The sequence below is a fragment of the Tyto alba genome, unplaced genomic scaffold, assembly GCF_018691265.1.
Source record: "Tyto alba isolate M040663 unplaced genomic scaffold, T.alba_DEE_v4.0 Super-Scaffold_2, whole genome shotgun sequence".
Lineage (NCBI taxonomy): Eukaryota > Metazoa > Chordata > Aves > Strigiformes > Tytonidae > Tyto > Tyto alba.
In genome coordinates, this window is record NW_024881282.1 from 40,176,465 (window position 1) to 40,195,011 (window position 18,547).

At 46.1% G+C, this 18,547-nt stretch overlaps 1 protein-coding gene across 1 annotated transcript in view; it reads left to right on the forward strand.

Moving 5' to 3' along the window:
- The first annotated feature begins 1,610 nt into the window (after positions 1 to 1,610).
- Positions 1,611 to 18,547, forward strand: part of TMCC3 (transmembrane and coiled-coil domain family 3) — a 143,820-nt gene continuing 126,883 nt past the window's right edge. Inside the window, exon 1 of the mRNA XM_042792879.1 lies at positions 1,611 to 1,795. Within this exon, the coding sequence (XP_042648813.1) occupies positions 1,784 to 1,795 (12 nt within the window). The 5' untranslated portion in view covers positions 1,611 to 1,783. The remainder of the gene's footprint in view (positions 1,796 to 18,547) is intronic.

Below are 18,547 nucleotides of genomic sequence, written 5' to 3' on the forward strand. Positions count from 1 at the left end.
GACCCAAACTGGCCAATGAAATATTCCATATCATGGAACATCATGCTCACTATATAAAGGAGGGGTGGTTGGGAAGGAGATCTCTCACTTCCAGGATTGCTATTGTGGGATCTTGGTATTGCTAGCTGGGAATGGGCTGGATATTGGTTAGCAGGTGGTGAGCAATTACATTGTGCACTGCCCGTTTATATTTTTCCTATTATTGTAATTGTTCTCAGTTTATTACCATTATTAAACTGTTCCTATCTCAGCCTGCCAGTCTCCCTTTACCCCTCCAATTCCCTCCTCCATTCCCAGGTGGGAAGGGGGAAGGGTGGGTGACCGGCTGCGGTGGTGGGCTGCCGACCAGGCTCAAACCACGACACCTAAGGTTATGAACTCTGTATTAACCTGCCAGCTAATACTCAGCCGCTTCAGCTAAACTGCTCCTGTCAAACTAATTCCAAATGTAAAGGCGATGATAGTTTGCTCTAACTTCTTTGTCTGCTTTTTACTTACTAACTAGGTTGCTGGAAATTAATTTATCACGGGTCTGCTATACACTCACAGGACAGTAGTGGAAAAGTTACTTGAGAATGTACCAGGACACGGGGAAAACCTGACATAATGCGTTGCCCTGAGATATGCCACATCCTTCAGAACCTGAAATGAGTGGTGCTGTCCTCCCGAGACACAGCACAACCTGCTGCTCCGTCGTCCGGGTTCGGCTGCGGGGCGCACGGGCTCACCCAGGGGTGCGTGTGTGCAGATGTAACCCGCCAAGCAATGACTAACCTCCGCACACCCGGCAGCAGCAGCCCCGGCTTCTTGCATTTAGCGCTAATACAGAAAGTACATTATAATTAGCCCTAAATACCTTTCGAGATTGGATTCTATTTTAACTTGAGAACAGCTTGTAGCTCTGACAGTGTACTACAGCTTGCAGGAAAAGTAAATCGCTCCTGGAATAGGTGTAATTGGTTTGGGGGGGGGGGGGGGGGGGGGGAGACTTGCTTCCCTTGTGGGGGAGCGGAGCGCTATGACCACGCACAGTGTTTCAGCGCCAGACCAGCGTGGCCGAGTAGCTGCCCCGGGCCGGATCCGGCCGGGGCGATGAAGCCACGCAGCCGGGCGTCACCCCCCTCCCCGGGAGGGGAACCAAAACCCGCAGCCCTGCCTCGCTCTGCCCACGCCGCACAGCTGGGGGCAAACGGCCGCGGGCGGGGCGAGCCCCGCACCCCGCTTTCCGTGGGGCGCCGCCGCGGCTCCCCGACTCGCTGTGGGCACCCACGCAGCGTGGCGGAGTGCGGGACAGAGCCAGGCGCCTGGCTCGGTCCCTGAGACCCTCCCCGGGTCGAGGTGACCCCCTTCAAGCCACGGCCCCCTCTCAGCCGCGGCTCAGCGGCCGCCCGCTCCGGGCGGGGCGGGGAGGGGGCTGCGGCCGCGCCCCTCCCGGCGGCCGGGGGGCCGGGTCCGGGAAGCGGGGCCGGTGCCGGTGCCGGGTCCGGGCGGCGGGGGCGGGTGGGCCCGGCCCCCCTCGCGTCCGCGCTGCCTCGTGGCGGGCGGCAGCCGTCGCGCCGCAGCTCAGTGTGGGCAGGCGGGCGGCGCGCGCGGAGGGGCCGCCGCGCCCGCGGGCTCTGGGCACCGCGCCGCCGGGACCGGCACCGGGACCGGGGTGTTGCGCCCCTCCGGGGGGGCCGCCACAGCCGCGCTGCCCCCCTCCCCCTCACCCCGCATGGCCGCACCGTGAAGGGCGGGAGAGCGCGGCGCCGTGGCGGGGAGCCCCCGGCGCTGCCTGCCCAGCATGCTGCGGAAGGTAAGGACGCCCGCCCCCCCCCGCCCCGCTACTGCTGCCCCGCCGGCCGCGGGCACGCACACTGGAGCGGGGCCGCCGCCGACCCCCGAGCGCCGCCCGCGGGAGTCGAAGCGGGGGGTCGGTGGGGTTGAGGGGCGGCCGGTTACCGGCGTCTCCGCCGGGGCCCCGCCAGGGGGCGCCGCGGCGCCGGGAGCGGCCCCCGCGAAGGGTGTGGGGGGGCGGTTGCGCCCCTCAGGGCGGCGGGAGCCCGCCGGGCGCTGTCCGCGGTCGCGGGGGCAGCGGGCGGGAGAGCCCGGCCAAACTTCGCCGTCCGCGGGCCGGCGGCTCTCCGGGCGGGCCGTTTTCAGGCGGGAGTTGCCATGGATGCCTTCGGTTCGGGGCGGCGGGCGTCCCCGCAGGCCGCCGCTGGCTGCGGAGCCGGCCGCGGCGGGGGGCAGCGCCGGGAGCCGCCCGGGTCCGGCCGTGGGAGCGAATCTCCCCTGCCCCCGCCGCTCTGTTGTGCCTCGCGCGGCAGCGGGCGATCCCTTCGCCGGGAAATCTCGGGCAGGGAGAGAGTTGGGCGAGTGAAAGCGGCTCTTCGTTTGTACGCTGGGCAGCGGCGCTGTCGGTGCTGCGGGGAGGCGAATGCAAGGCTCTCCTGACTGGTGAAGGCGCTGCTCGAAGCTTTAGGAAAACATCCTGCAGGTCTGAGCCGAGGGGAGGGTGGCTACACAGCCGCACCGGAGCCCCGCTTTGGAGCTGCAACCAAAAGCTGTTAAAGTCATTAGGAGTCCTTTCCCTGACGTAAGAGGGGTGGCATACAGACCTGGCAGCTTCTCTCACAATTTTCAGTACTCCTTCCAAAAGGCAAGCTCTTCTTCTAGGTGGACCTGAGCTGCTTCCCATCGTTGCTGGAAACTGTAACAGGAAAGTGTCAGTGTAGAAGGAGCGTTATCAAAGGAGTGAATCATGTAACTGCTCAGGCTTCTTGTCCCGCTGTTGTTCTTGCCTTGTTCTCATTTTGTCTTATCTTCCCAGATTTTGTTGTTACAGCTTTAGGCCCACTAGCCCAAATGCACAGTAAGCTCAGACAACTGAAGTAGTGAGATCATCCCCCAAAATCTGTGAAAAAAAGGTGTGGGAAATCTCTAGCCTTGCTGTGTGGTGAGTGAGGTGGTTGGAGCCTGGGGTGCTCTTTGCTACTTCTGAGCTGCTGATCTGGGCTCCGATGGCTGTGCTTGGTTTGGCAGAGCCCAAGCGATGCAGAACAAACAGGATGATTTAGGATTTCCCTTTGTTCTGGAGAGGAACCCTCCACTTAGCCAGTCTCCTAAAGCCTGACATTGCTAATCTCTTTTTACAGATATTCCCAGAGTAGTATTTTATACTGTTAGTGTTAATCATTATGTAGTTATTACACAGTTTGGACGGGCTGGGTAGGAGAAAGCTTATTAATTCTATCCTTGCATTGTGAATAATGTAGAACAAATGCTTCAGTTGAATTTTCCCTTCTTCCACTACCCATCATAGCCCTTTTCTTAGAAGGAGAGAGAGTGTAGAGATAGTCAAGATTTGAAATTAAGGGTTTATTAAAGGTCAAAATGACCTTGGGGATCGTGGATACAAGGTATTAAAACCTTGTTTCTTTTTCATACCTAATTCTGCTGATGCCCAAGGGCTGAATCAGGGCTTGAAGGTTGGTCTATGCTGGCAGCCTGTTCTGTGCTTCATGTTCATGAACCGTCCATTGCAGACTGACCTCTGTGTGAATTACAGGGCACCTGTGCTAAATTCTTCTGCTGTACCATGAGAACTAGAGCAGCACCAAGCAAAGTTAAACTCAGATAACTTTAGCTTAAAAATTATAAAATTTGTAATCCTTAATTCTTAGGCAACACCTCAGGGCTAATGAAGGCTGCATGAAGTACTGTCTGAGAAAGGGAATCTCCTTTTAGGTAAAAGGAGCAATAAATAAAAAGAAACACAATTGCACACCTCACTTTGGATTATGAGTGCCCAGATGCTATGTTAGGCATCCCGTTGGAGAACCTTCCTCACTGAGTTCATGCATCAGGTCCTTAGCATGCATTGGAAAAACAGTAGTCATGTGGGCAACCTAGAGTTAAAATCAATTTCATTGCCATGGCTCTCTAGGCTGAAGTATGAAACCTCAGTGTCAATTGCTTTGTCTCCTCTTTATTCTCTGCTGTTTCAGAGGATTTTCTACTAGGTATGACTTAGCACCCTCCTTTTGCTTTTACATCTGTCAGGAAGGGAAGCTAAAATAGGGAGAACCCCCTTGTTTTCTATTGTTCTGCATGTCGTGCGATTTTATGGCCAACAAGAGGAAGCCTAACGTTTGGGACCTCTCCGACTTTGCTGTCCCTCAGTGCAGTTGATGTTTCATTGATTTCTTCAAAAATAAATTAAGCTGGAGGGGATTGGGCCACTGAGGTAGAAAGCTGAAATGCTTGTCTAGGGTTTAGTATGGGTCAATAGCTCAGCATTAAATCCACACTTTCCATTTGGATCAAGTTTTCCAGTGCCATCTGCACTCATAAAGGTGCAATAAGTAGAAGAGTTGTTTCGGTTGTCTCAGAAGCATAGTAAAACCCTGGGTTTTGTTGCCAGAGACAGATGAAATAATGTCCTTGCCCTTTCTTTTGGGGGTGTACTGAATTTCAACTCCAACCCGGCAGAAATGCACCCGTGAGGATGGTTGGAATCAGCAAAATGTTTGTGTCTCAGTTGAGCAGCTGCTGAGTTGTGTGTGTGAGGTGAGCTTTCCCTAAACTGAGCCCTTGGCTCCTCAGGTGAACTGGTCTCTCCCAAGGACCTGCCTGCTCCCTGTGTTTCAGTCACTGAAACAGAGTAAAGCCCTTCAGGTGGTGGTGACCTGAAGCCAGCAGTAGTACGCAGGTGCTGTCAGTTCTGTGGCTTCAAGAGTATCAGAGCGATGCTCCGTGCAACCTCCTCAGCGCTTTTGCTCATCAGTGCAGAGGCACATCTTAGGCAGACGACCCTCCATGTGCTCCTTGGGTCCCTGCTGTAGTCCGTGGAGGAAAGCAGAGCACCTCGGGCTATGTGAGGTCTGGCGCTGTGTGCATCAGAGTTGTGCCATATGGAAGAGAGACCACCACGGGGAAGGACGGGCAGTAGCAAGTCACTGCCAGCCTGCTGCTTTCAGGGCTCGCTGCTGAACCTGGAGCCTGGCTCAGCAGCTCCTACCAAGTGCTCCTGCTAGGGAGCAGTTTAGACCTCTCTGCCCACCACCCCCCGCCTCCTTCTGGCCCCTCCAGCTACATATGTCCAACTTGTTCTTCACAAAGTGAGTGCTTCCTAGTATCCTCTGACTTACTAGTGAGGTCGAGGTTTCCTAATTATCCTAACACCTTAGTTGAGATACTTTACAGGAGTTTCACCCTTCCAGAGAGCATGCCCCCCCCCCCTTTCTTGTCTCTACACACTCTCTTTTCAGACCTGAAAAACGTGATGGTTGTACGTACAGAGTTTCCTGGCCACCACTGCTTTTCCTCCCTCTTCAAACTGTTCAAAATAGTTAAAGATGACATAGGCATTTCCAAGTACTTTCTTGCTTGTATGATTACATGTTTTTAAGAACAATATTGCGTAGTATCTAGGTGCTGCAGCTGGATATATAGCTAATGTCAGCTGAGGTTGGTCCACTTGATTTCATTGCAGGTGAAAGATCCAATTCCTTTTCTTCCATATGCCCCTCACTTTTCACTCAGTCTCTTATTAGTAAGAAAATACTAATGCATATATAAGCAGGAGGAAAATATCTGTTTGTGTTTTGTTTTCTTTTGTTTTGTTTTTTTCTGTTTTTATATTCCTTCCCCTCCCCAGTCATTCAAATAAAATAGATTGACATTCTAGTTAATAGAGACAAGCTGTCTGTTAGACATTGCAGGAAGGCTGTTACAGAGTTAGGAGAGGAGATACTACATTTCCTGGCGACGGATGGAAAGCCAGTTCTCCAGACCTCAGCACTCTCGTCTCTTTGGACTTGTTTCTCTCAGCTTCTCTTACCAAATGACCTACCTGTCTTAACTGACTGTGTTAGGAGCTAATTTATTCAGCCTTGACAGTCTTTCACCAGATCACTGGAGTACATATTAGACAAACATTCTCATTTATATCTGCTTTTATTATCTTTTTGAATGTCAACTCTGTGTATCTTGTTCATTTTTGCTGGAGAAAACAAAGTGGCATGTCAGATACTGCTGGAGTTATTTCTTCAGGCGAGATGTACTCACACTTGGAAATTAATAGAAATCAAACACATCTACAAGAAACTAATGTTTAGGGACAACAAAAGGAATAAATTAATATGGGCAGAATATGCTGAAAATCGAGTCTGGGCTCAATAAAGTGTGTAATACAGTTGAAATTGTGCTACTTCTGTTTTTATTATATATCATTTAATGGTTTTAGGTGTTTTTCAGCTCTGATGCTCAGTAATCAGTAACCACTCTTGTAGGTACAAATGAGGAGGGAAAGGCAACAGCCTTGCTTGTTAATGTTCTGTTTAATTCATAAGGTAGTTAGGAGGGACATGTATACCTTGACAGATACAGAGCAGTTCTGCATTTTGCTGTAAATTTTATTCCCCAGATGTTTGAGCAGAACGAAAGCTTAATTTTTAATCAAGTTGTCACTGTCTGGTCTTTACAACTTGTTGGACAAAACTGTGCATACTGGGACAATTTGGGTTAATGGGAGTGGGTGGCATCATAGCTCTGCTGGGGAAAAATTGCCCTTTTGGTATTTTTAGTTGCTCTGAGATTGTCTTCAAATAGTGTATAGCACTGTCAAAGACTACATTTCAGGGTTGAGGTAATAATGAGATCTTCCTTATTCAGCTATTTTAGAGGCTCTACTATTTTGGCTACCCTCGGGGAATATAAAATGTGTTACCAGTTAAATCCATGACAACAGATAACTTACTTAAGCATTGGATTTAGCTGAGCTAATGTGCAGGCAATTTAACTGAGTAAAACACAGGCCACCCTGGCATGAGGGAGCACTGAATAAATCCTTGCTCCAAACACAGCAGAGTGGGGGTTTAATAGGGGTGTCTGACCTTCAGCAGAAACAGGACAGACAGGTGGTCGAAGATTTTTGGTACATCTTGGGCAGGCTGTGACTGGGGTGGGCTGAAGTGAGTTTTAGTGGATTTTTAGTAAATTTCTGTGATTGGAGGTGTTTCAGTGCCTAAAAGTTTACATGATGTGCAAGTGAGGATTTCGGTGGGATATCAGCCTTAGTTTTGAAGGACTAAAGAGGATTTTCTGCCTTTACCTCAAGCACTCCTATTTGCTGAAGAGTTCACCTTTCCCATCAGTGCTTCTGCTGTTTTGTTTTCTGTGACTCAACTGATTAGCAGTAGGATCCCTCTCTGCCAACAGTGTCTGGGATGCAAATATGGACCAAAACAGGGCTGGAATTTCCCAGTGCTTGAAAAGACTTGAAACAGTAGCAAGGGAATAAAGGGGACCAAGGAATTGAAGCTGAAGCTTCAGGCTCAGCAGTCGTGTGTGCTGTGCCAGGCAATAGATGATGGAAGGGCAATTCATTATCTGCAATGCAGGCTAGGTTGTTTAAAAGATAGGCTGGTATTTCTGCAGTTTTGGAGGTCTTAAGTTGGAAGTGTCATTGTTGTATAAATAAATGTTGATGGGCTGTCTCAAATATATCTACCATCTATTTAAAATCTCTGTCCTAAAATTTATTTTCTTAAGATTCTAGAGTAAAAGTCTTTGAAATTGGACAATAAGGAGCCAAAATCTAATGGAAAGTCAGTGAGGTTTGCATATCAAAGTCCCTGGGTTCACTTTTGAAAATGGGATTTAAATGGCTGAGGTGCTTTCAACTGTCTGTCTTGTTGTATTTTTATCTGCCACCTCTGTTTGTAAGCAGAGAGAAGAGCAAGGCATAAATGGCATGGGGAGGAAGAATTAGAAAGTGACTGATTGTTCACTGTCTCTGTTAGCAGAACTGTGGCCATTAAAAGAAATGTCAGGCTCCACGTTCAGAGCAGAAGGATGTGCTCCCCTGTGCAACTCCTTGGCATGAGGTGATGTAGGGGGGTACAAGTTTCCATGGATTCAAAAAACAAGCAGGCAACTTCAGGAAGAATACTTCAAAAGTGCCTGAGGACAAAATTAATGCCACTGACTCAAGAAAGCCTTTGACCTGCAGATCCCCAGCAGCTGGAAAGTATTCTGGGGAGCAGCATTACATGATTATTCTGGTTGTGAGAGTCATCTGAAGGCATCTACTGTTGGCCGCTGTTTCAGCCAAGATACAGGCATGGATTTAATGTGAGCCAGTATGCTCCTTATAGTCCCGCACCACAGAACCAAGCTTTGTTTTCTCCTGAGTTTGCTTGTGAGATATTGAGCCCATTAGAGTCATACTGTTGATCAAGCAGGTCAGCTGAGAAATGTTTTATGAGTCTGTGTTGTCTCTGAGAACGTGTGCATAACTTGAGTTTGAAGCAGTGGGAAAACAAATGGAGGAAGATTAAGATGTCTTAAACATCTTGGCTTCGTTGAACTAAAAACAGACAGATTTTTTTAAAGTTATTTCTTGTGTTCGTGACTCCCTGTCAGGGCAGTGGTAGGTCAGAGTGGCTGGTTGCACGTTTCTTGACAGCTTGCTTGTGCCAGGACCAATGTTTCCCTGACCTGATGTTCTGAGGTGGGGACAAAGCAGATTCAATCACAAAAGTCACAAAAAAAGGACAGTTAATATATTTTCCTCTAGATGTTCCTCACTGCTGGAATGTTGTACTGGTGAGAAGACAATAAAATCTTAATTTTAAAGAATATATATGAAAAAACCCTCCAAACAGACATGGGAAAAAAAGGGAGAGTTGAGCTGATTGACCTTTTTGGTTGTGAGAAAAGGAGGGAAATTTTGCCTCCTTTAACAAAGATAGGTCTGCCCAGTGATAAAACTGCAATTTCCAAAGGTTTTTTAATTTCCACTGTTTGGGGTATGGCCGTGCTGGATGGAGTTAATGGGTTCACTTTGGTATGAATTCCTGGTAATTAAGGCACATGTGACTATTTTTTCCTGTCAGCCCTTCCTGCAGTTATTAGCAATTAGTGCAAAAATTAATTTATTCAGTCTGCTGCTTTACCATGTAGCAGAGGTACATTTAGAACTTGGCATCGATGGTTTGTGTTTTGGTTTCCATGGCTGCCTGTTTCCTCTGAGGGAAGTGGCGAGTCCTGCTCAGGTGAGGATGTGGCTGGTGTGTCAACCCAGTACACCAGACAGCAGCACCCCTCTTCCAAATAATTCATCTGAGATTGAACAAATTTGGGTATTTCCTGGACCAACCAGATCATTTGATATTAGATTCTGTGTAGTTTGATGACGACTGAGGTCTTCTTAAGTTACAGTATCCAACTAACTGATGGAGCATCATGACTGCTTTGTGGTGGGACTTCTAGGCCAAATGTCCTAAATGTTTCAGATCAGCAGATGATTGTGAATTGTTAAATGTGGTAAAAATAAGTTAATAGCTTTTCAGTTGGAAACTTGCACATTTCAGGTCTGTGCACCATTTTCTGAAGCCTCGGCAATGGTTTGCAAACAGCACCAAGCATTCAATGTACCTCCTCCTTGCTGCCTGAGGAGTAATTTCCATCTTCAGAGGATAAGTGGCACCAACCTGTAGTCCTTGGTATGATGATGCCTCCCCTGAAACAGGGCTTGTGGCTCAGTGGCTTGGGCTTTAGCCTTGGTTAAACAGGTATGCTGTTTTCACTGGGCTGTTGACCTGTCATGGGATTTTTCTGGCAAATTTGTTTGATCCTTTTCTGCTACAGTCTGTCTTGGGTATGTTGTTGGTGAAGAAACATTTTCTCTCGTTGAAGAGTAAGACTTCTAAAAATCTTTGATAGTGTCCAGTTATAAGGTGAAAAAATGGTCAGGGCTAACCTTTTCTGCCCTACAACAACGTCTGTGCATGCCCTGACAGATCTCATGTGGCTTCAGGACATATGAAATGAGGACACTGGCTCTTTGGTCACTGGTTGCCTGCTTCAAAACAATTGATCTTAAGCTATTGTATTTAACATAGCAAAGCCTGACCTTGAATGCCAAAAACCATTATAAAAGGAAATGCTTCACTGGCCCATATCATTGTTGTCAAAGCTGTTTTTAATAGAAAATAAGGTTTTGTTTAAAAAAAAAAAAAAAACAAAACCCACAGAAAATGTATTTCTGCTGAAAATATTGATTTTTCCATGAAAAACTAACCTCTAGTTGAAAAAAAATGTCTTAAAGCTCTTTATTCTCCATGGGAAGTCAAAATCGTTTCCAGAAGCAGAAAAGATATATATTTTTGCCAACAGCAATATCGTATTAATGTTTGCTAGTTTGAGTCAGATATTCTACTTTTTTTTTTGTAAATGAGTTAGTATTTACATCTGTTTTTTCTTTTTTTTTTTTTTTATTATTGCTCATCTTGGACATTTGCTAGCATATAATTATTCATACCTGTAATTGAATTTGCAAATCTCCCAGTAGTTCTCCATCCTTTTCAGATGCTCTAGAAACTGTTCTATTACATGTTCTCTTTGTCTTTTTGTCTTTTTCAACTTATTTCTGGGCAGATGAATAAACACACTTTTTAATGCATTTCAATTACCTTGCTTTTTGTTGAGATATATTTTCAGGTAACACAATTAATTAAAACTCCATTAACTGTTTAAAAAGGACATATCCCCTAGTGGCAGTCCTTTCGTACTGGCCTACTTGAGTTAATGAGTGCAAATGGATGTATGATACATATTGACTTGCTCAGAAATAAAGGGGGATTTTTGTCCTTTTTTTTTTTCACTTTTTTATGTGTAAAGGAAGCCTGAAGAGATACTCTTTCCATTGCTTTTCACCATGTAGATTCAGTCTGTTCAGGCCTTCTTGAGAGTTAGATTGCAGGGCTTTTTTTTTTTTTTTTATATTTGTATATTTTGGTTTGGCTTACTTAATGTTGGTTTATTTAATTTTGGTTTGTGGTGTTGAATGCAAGGCTGGTTTTACAGATTTGGGATACCTTTTCAGCAAATGGATTCTCTCTGACCTTTAGTAAGAAAGAATTAGGACAACTTTTCTAAGCTCTTTGCTATTTGCATTCACACTCAGCAAAGGTATAACTGTGCCCAGCCTTGCAGCCAAGAAGCTGTGTCCAGCCTCAGAGACTTTTTTCCTTCTGCTGCCAGACCTACCTGTTCCCATCCCCTGCCATTCCCTTCCCACCGGAGCAGCCAGTTGCTGAGGATGCTTGTTCGGGCCGTGGGAAAACTCAGGTAGACCGAGTTGTTTTTCCGAACTGCTTTGCAACACAAAGAAGACTTTTCAGAAAGGGCTGCTTTCGCCACCACTCGCTGCTGCCAGGTCAGCTACTGGTCCGGGCAAGCGGGGCTTTTGTGGCTTGTAGAGCACCTGCACGGGAGGGGAGCTGAGCACAGAGACTACCTTGATGAGGGAAGGGAGCAGGAAAAAGGTCCTTCTGCAGAGTGGTAAGTGTTATATTACATGAATAAAATTTGATTTTTTAATTACCATGGAGAATTGTAACCAGAGAGCTTTCTAGGGTGTAACCCGGAGTGCTGTCATTGCAAAAACTGTGTAGAATGTGTTGAGGGTATGTAGAACAAAATGCTCCTGGCTTTGGGTGATAATAGAAGCCACTGTTTCCTGACAGTTATTTATTGTTTTTCCTTTTAATGTGTGATTCAAAGGGGGGGGTTTATCCAAGAGGATTTTTTAACTTAGCCCTACAACAGGTGACTTCTTTTAACTACTGTTTTCAGATCTCAAAAAGTAGGAGTGCAGCTTTAGCAGGCAGGAACGTGTATGTACGTACGTAATACTGGTAGTTCAGACGTGTTGGGAGAAAAAGAACAGATTTATATCCTAATAGCCTGGCGTAGCAGTTCTAGAGGTGGGAGTGAGCAGTCAAGACTTTTTTACCTGGCACCTCTGCTGCCAGACTCTACAAAAATTGGAATAATTAAAGAAGAAGATGAAGTTACATCTCTTACAGAAATAAGGCAATGGTGGAGAATAAGGAATTGTGAATCACTGGTAGTGGATAGTAATCTAATGTAAGTCCTGAGGCAGGTTAAGTTAATGTATTCTCGGCATGGTGCCTGGAGTAGGATGGGGGGGGAAGGGATGGGAAGGGATGAATCAGCTCTGATGTTTTGCAAGATCCGGCCTTCTAGTTCCATATTGTCTTGTTTTCTTTGCCTGAATTTATTCCTGACAGGTGGTGTCAGAATGTTTTCATTAAAAAAAGGCAGATACCTTCCGAAAATCACAGAAACCATATCAAGTCTCCTGTGGCAAACTAGTATTCAGACTTACAAGTGGCCTGATTCTCTTCGCCAGTCCTTTAAAGCTTTGAAGTTCCTCACTGCTGCCACAACCCCCTTTTTTCCTGGGCCCCGTTACCCAGCGGCGCAGGGACGAGAGCACACAGGCCGTATCGCTGCCGGCCCCTGCCCGGAGGGAGAGCGGCTGCCCCTGGGAGGCCGGCTCGGCCCGGCCGCCGTGGGGTCGGGCCTTTTCCCTGCGCAGCCCTCAGGCAGCGGTGGCACCGACCTCCGGGTGGGCTCGGGGCAGTACCAGCACGGCTCCCGACCTACTCTAGCACTGCTTGATGCTGAGTTACAGATCAGCCTTGTCATTCTTTTGCTAGAGCCTCTGAGGTTAGAGTACAGTTTTAAAACTGCTGTCAGGAGAAGGTAAGCTGGCGCTTTGACAAGCTGGCCATAGGAAGCACTCAATAAGGCATGTGATTAACACTTGCAGAGGGTGCTTGTGCGTGGGAAATGGAGCCAGAGTAGGTCCCGATGCTCAGGGAACATGTGAAGTTTGAATCTCGACCGTCTGGGTAGGGTGGCTGTGCCTCACCTTGTATGTCCTCGAGAGCTGGTCGGTCGAGTTTGTTGGAGCCTGCACCGCCTGCTCTGGTTTCCCGGTTGTGGTTCCCCAGTGAATTTGAATGAGAATGTGGGTCACTGTCAGACTGCAGCTCCATGGGGACGGAGAAGTGACCATCTGTACCTGAGCAGGTTGGGCAGTCAACCACATAGCTACTATTTCCAGCTTCAGGGCCAGGGACTGTGTGTGGACCGTGTATAGGGTAGGACAAGGGAGAGGAAGAGGAGCTGCCTGATGAAGCAAGCACTGTCATCATGAGTCTCAGCAAAGCTGAGCACACCGGAGGTGGTTTTTAATTGCTGGTTCTGGTGTGCTGAATGGCCACCTCCAGAATAGCCTGCTGATAAGAAGTGCCCAGGTGTTCAGGCTGGGTTTACTGTTCTCCATGGTGACTAAATTTAGACAGCATATAATTTAGAAATGGAAGACACAAATCACTAAATCAGAGGGAAGCATGGCATTGAATCAAATGAGAAAAAACTAATACTTTCCCCAAGCTAAATAACAATCAGTTCATTTGTTCCTTGCTTCTGGAGCCCATATTGATTTAATAAACACATTTTCTTCCTTGGCACTGCCACTGTAGGGATTCTGAAGGTATATGTGTGTTCTCAAATTTTCTACTGTGCCTGAGGTCAACATTGTTAACTATACTCGCCTGAGTGTTTGGTTCAGTCTCTTGGGCCTATATAGTGACCAGCTCTGTCTGTCCCACAGGGAAGCTTTTGCCAAACAGCTTTAGAGATGCTAATAGAGGTTGGTGGAAGGAGGGAGATACCACAGGGCTAAGTGTGCAGTAAAAACCTATTGCCTTGGTGTACCTTAATGCTTGTAGGACTTATCTTCACAGTGCTTGTAAGCATTAACGAATCCTCATGACACCATCATGAAGTGATGTAGATATGTATTATCACTATGGTACGTGAGAGGGCAAGAGATAAAATTTTCTTGTGTAAGGCTTGTCAAAGAAGCCAAGGGGAAAACCGGTAGTTTTAAATGACTGTCTTATCCAAGATAACTAGAATTTGTCTTTCTAAGATACTGCATTGTAAAAGCACACAGTTGTGTAGGCACATGCATCAGTGCTCTCCTGAATAAAGAAATGTTCCTAAACTAGTGCTTGGGAAACTGGTGCAGCTTTGAAATAGCTGAATGATTCTGCAGGGAAGAGCTGTCAGGTTTTTTTATCTGTTACTGAGCTTACTAAAGGTTTTTATCTCAATAGGGTTTAATATTAGGGCTTGCTTAGCAATTTCAGACTTTTCTCATGTGATTTCTTCTTCCCCATACCTCAGTTTGAAGAGGAGGATGGAGAGGAAAAGGGACAGTGCCTCCAGAATATGTGAGGAATGGTGCTTGGGTCCCCAGGCAGTGGATGGGAGGAGGCAGAGCAGCTGGAGGAGGTGGCTGGGGGCTGAGGATGCCTGATGGGGCTATGGTCATGAAACTCCAGCTAAGGGAGGAGGTATTGCTGGCACCTTCAGGGGGTCTTCTGCTAGTTCTGCTGGAGCATCCTTGGCTGGGCTCTGTAGGTCCTGGGCTTTGTCTGCTCCTACTGCCTGTTATTCTCACCCTTCGTAGCCAAAGCCTTTTCAGCGGCGTTCCACCCTTGCTGCATCCACCTCCTCCCATCTGTATTTGTTCTCTGCTCCTAGCAGTTCCTTGGCAACCTGCCGCACAAGACATAATCTGCAGCCTCACTTAGAGAATTACTGTACTCTGACCTCCTCTGTATTGCAGAGTACTTCTCCTTCATAGGGCTTAATCCTGCAAAGAGCTAAACTCCACTTAAACTAGGCACCCTTAGCCGAGACTGCCTTTCTACAGCTAGATTTATGGTTAAGAGCAGCACATGTGGAAGAACATTAACCACTGTAGGGTAGAAATCAGTATGATGAATGGAATTTTTCAAGTGAAGTCTGTAAACTAATTCTAGCTGTATAAAATCACTTTTTGGGGGTAGGATCTTCTTTCACTAATAAAAAGATAAGATAAAAATGAAAGCCTACTCAGTATTATTGATTTTAAAACACTGTACTGTGTTTCTTTTACAGGTAGCATTAATGTTTTCTGATCAGTGGTCACTGAATATCATTCAAGATTTTAAAAAATATATATATTTAGCATAAATCTAGGGATGAATTTGGAGTAATATCTTGTAAGACAAATACTTAAGTATAGTGAAGAACTAGGACACAGATAATTATGTTTCTGATCAAATTAAGCTTCTGCATACTGAAATATCCATGAAACAACCCTTCTGAGGCATTTTAAATGGCATAAAACTCACCAGCTATGTACTTGCTGATTCTAATGTTCATTGTAGCCCGCATGCTCTGAGCTCTACAGCTCAGTAGACTGACACCGTGACTTGTTCACAGAAAGGCTGACTGTGTTCATCTGCTCACAATAGCATCACTTCAGAAGCTGTCAAGGCCATTTTTTCTGTACCTTGGGTTGCTCCATGATAACCTCTTTATTTCCTGCAGTCACTTTCCTTTCTGCTCTCCTTCCAATGGAAGTGCTCCCACAACTGCTGCCTCCCACCTTCGACCGAGCTGCTGTCCTCTTGGGGTCCAGCCACCAGTACCGTGTCTTTTCAGACTTCCCCGGCAGGCTCTGCAGCTCTGGCTTGCCCTAGCCCTGGTTCCTGTCTGGTCTCCTGGTCCCTGTCTCCTGCTATGTGATATTTGTGTAGCTCTTCTGGGTTCCCTCATGGCTGCTCTGTTGTCCCCTTCCCTTCTTCGGCTCCTGGTGCTGCTCCATCTTTCCTGCAGTCAGTGGGTGAGGCAGGTACCAGATGTTTTCTTCCACCTCTTCTTTCTCTGAATCCCACTTCTTTCCCAAAAGCCTGCTCAGAGCCAGTGCCTTTGCATGGTGTTACCCTTTGGCTAAGACTTTGTGTACAGGTCTCTCTCAGCTAGCTTAAAGTGCTGGGATGCTTTTCAGGTAATGAGGTATGAAAGAGCGACACAGTTTACTCAGTTGGATTAAATTCATGTATCACCTGTAAACCTGTCTTTCTGAAAGCAGAGCAGAAGCTGATGTCCCAGTTTTCACTAATGCTATATTTTGAGAATTTTTCTGTTAGCCAGTGGGACATGCTACTATCCATGAACCAGGCTTCTGTGATGCTTTGGCAGCTGTGAACTTCCCTACGCTCGCCATGGGTTCTTCCCAAGAAGACAGGGTGATTGATTAGTAAAGTGTTTGGGTTTCCCCCTAGATTTTGATTGTGTGTTTTGTGGGTTTTGTTTCTCCTTTTTAAGAATGCCAGGCAGATACTAGTAATGATGATTAGTGAGTCTGATGCCTCAGTACTGTTGCGTACTTCTGTATTTGAGAATTGGGAATTAATTCATGCTGAGGAGTTCTGCATAGTCCGTCACCCATATATAAAAAGGGAGGCATGTGAACTCATATGCTGAGCTCCCTCTGTTTAAGTATTCTGCGTTGCTACAACAGACTAAGAATTACTATCTGCATGCCAGATTTTTGTAGTACTAGTTTAAACTAATTGAGCTGTGTATGAATTGCCTTCTGGACTCTCACTCCTACTAGAAACAACTGATGTCAGTGCCAGTGTAAGTTAGACATGAATAAAACGCTGTTCAGCTAAAGAGCTTGAATAACGTAACAAATGGTGCCATTTTGCATGCCTATTCAGAGTGCAGAAAATCAATCTGCTTCCAAAGCTGGAGCTCTGCCACTTGATTTGTGGGTTTCTAGCAGTTTTAGACTTAAATCTCAGTTTACCTTATAGATAGCATAATCATGCTGTCCAGTTGTAAGTGTATAAACTGCACAGATCATGTTCAGGAATTATGTTGTAGAAATACAGATGGGTCTGTTTAATGAGGTACAAAACCTGTTTTGCATGAAATGTATAAACCTCGATTATCCGTATGCCACAAGGGACAAAGGATAATTTTGAAAATCAAGCTTTCAGAAAATGTCGGGAATATTCAATATGATAAGCATTAAGAATCATGACCTCATCTGGGATAACACGTGGCTTGGATAATTGAAGTGCTTCTGTATTGGATTCAAAGAGTGTAATAGTATTTAATGTTTGGGCTCCAGTTCAGTAACTGTGATTAGTATCCAACTCAGAAAGATCTGTAAGAGCCAGGTAGGTCCAGGTGCTTCTCACTGCCATTGGTAGTCTTCAGTTAGCTGTTACTGGGGACAGAAAAGGAGAATTTGATAGTCTGCTTCTCAAAGAGAGCCAATATTTTATTTTTATACAGTGTATTTGCTGACTCAAAAAAAATAGTGGGCTTAATCTTCTCTGAGAGTTGTATTTTAAAGAAAAATAATTTTTCTTTTTGTTAAGGTTTGGAGCTCAGAATGTTTTGGAATACTTTTCTTGCTCATTGAGTAAATCCCACTTCATTTGAATTAATTACTGCTCCTATGGTGATATTTGAAATAAAACCAATCTTGGATGCTCAAAAGAGGGGAAAAAAAAGACTAAAACTCATCATATGAGTCTTACTGATAGAATCTTATTAACTCTGCATGCTGATGTTCACAAGTTTCTCCATCCTCCTGCCTCCCACTATCACTGCCTTTTGGTTTTTAAATGCATGGAGGGTTTTTCAGACAACTCCAGTAGAAGTAAGCTTCACATTACCTTCCCAGAGTGGTAGGGGTCAACTCAAAATCATCTGAGTCACTACACTCTGAAGACATCTCTGTTTACATTCTTGATATGGACTAGCACATTCTTCTGTTTGAAATACCAGTAGGTTTATAGGAAATGAGGACATCCTCATGTTGATATGGGTGGACCGTTTTGGTGGCTCTCCAGCTGTTTTACCTGACTGCTTTTCATTCTGCCAGACTGTGTATAAGTGTGTCTCTGCTCCATGGGCAGAACGAGTAGATGAATCCAAACACAGAAGTGTGAATGAATGGATGTTGTTTGCCTGTTGAGGTGCAGCCTGGGTCAATTCACAGGCAGTTGCACTCCTGAAGTGAGTCCGTAGCTGACACTGCATCGTTATTCCACCACCTAGTGCACTTGGAAAGGGGCCTGTGGCCCATCCTTTGTCTCACTGGTGTTTTGAACACTTTAATCCATTGGCTGAAAGGATGCCAGTGCAAGGTCACTACTGGGATGTAATGCTAGATCAAAAGTACCTGTAAGAAAGTAAATATCTAAGGCTGGGCTCAGGTAGTTCTGCCACGTGTCCCTAGTGTGTTCTTCTGCATAGCATGTGGTAGCTGGAGGTGGGCAAGCCATACTTTGTGGCAGAGACTGCAAAAATAACAGTGCTTTAGGACCTTGCATGTTCATAGTAAAGGGCTGCCTGAAAGCTGAGGAGCTCTTTCCAGTGCAGGAGACCAGCTGGATACAGAAGATCAAGGGGGACCTGAACTCGTGGCCTTGCTATTTTCAGAGCAGTTGGGCCCCTACATGACAACCCTGCAGAAGGTTCTTCAGTCGGTGAGCATTTGTCTTCTGACCCATTTCTTTTCCTTGTGCTAGGAATAACTGGCACTGTACACTGACACACAACCAGCATCTCATTCTCTGTGTATGCACAGGATATTTGGAGATTCAGTAGGGTCCTTGTCTTTGTGTTTGAGAAGATTGGTTAAGAATCCCAGTCTTGCACTATTCTCTCCCAGACTGTCATAATCTCCTGCCTTCTTATGGCTAGCTTTAGGTCCCTTTTGCCATTCATTTGAAGTGGTGCCAGCTCTACTGTGTTGTTTTACAACAACAAATCAGTAGTTCATTTTACCATAAACACTATTAATTTCCTGTGACTCTGCTTG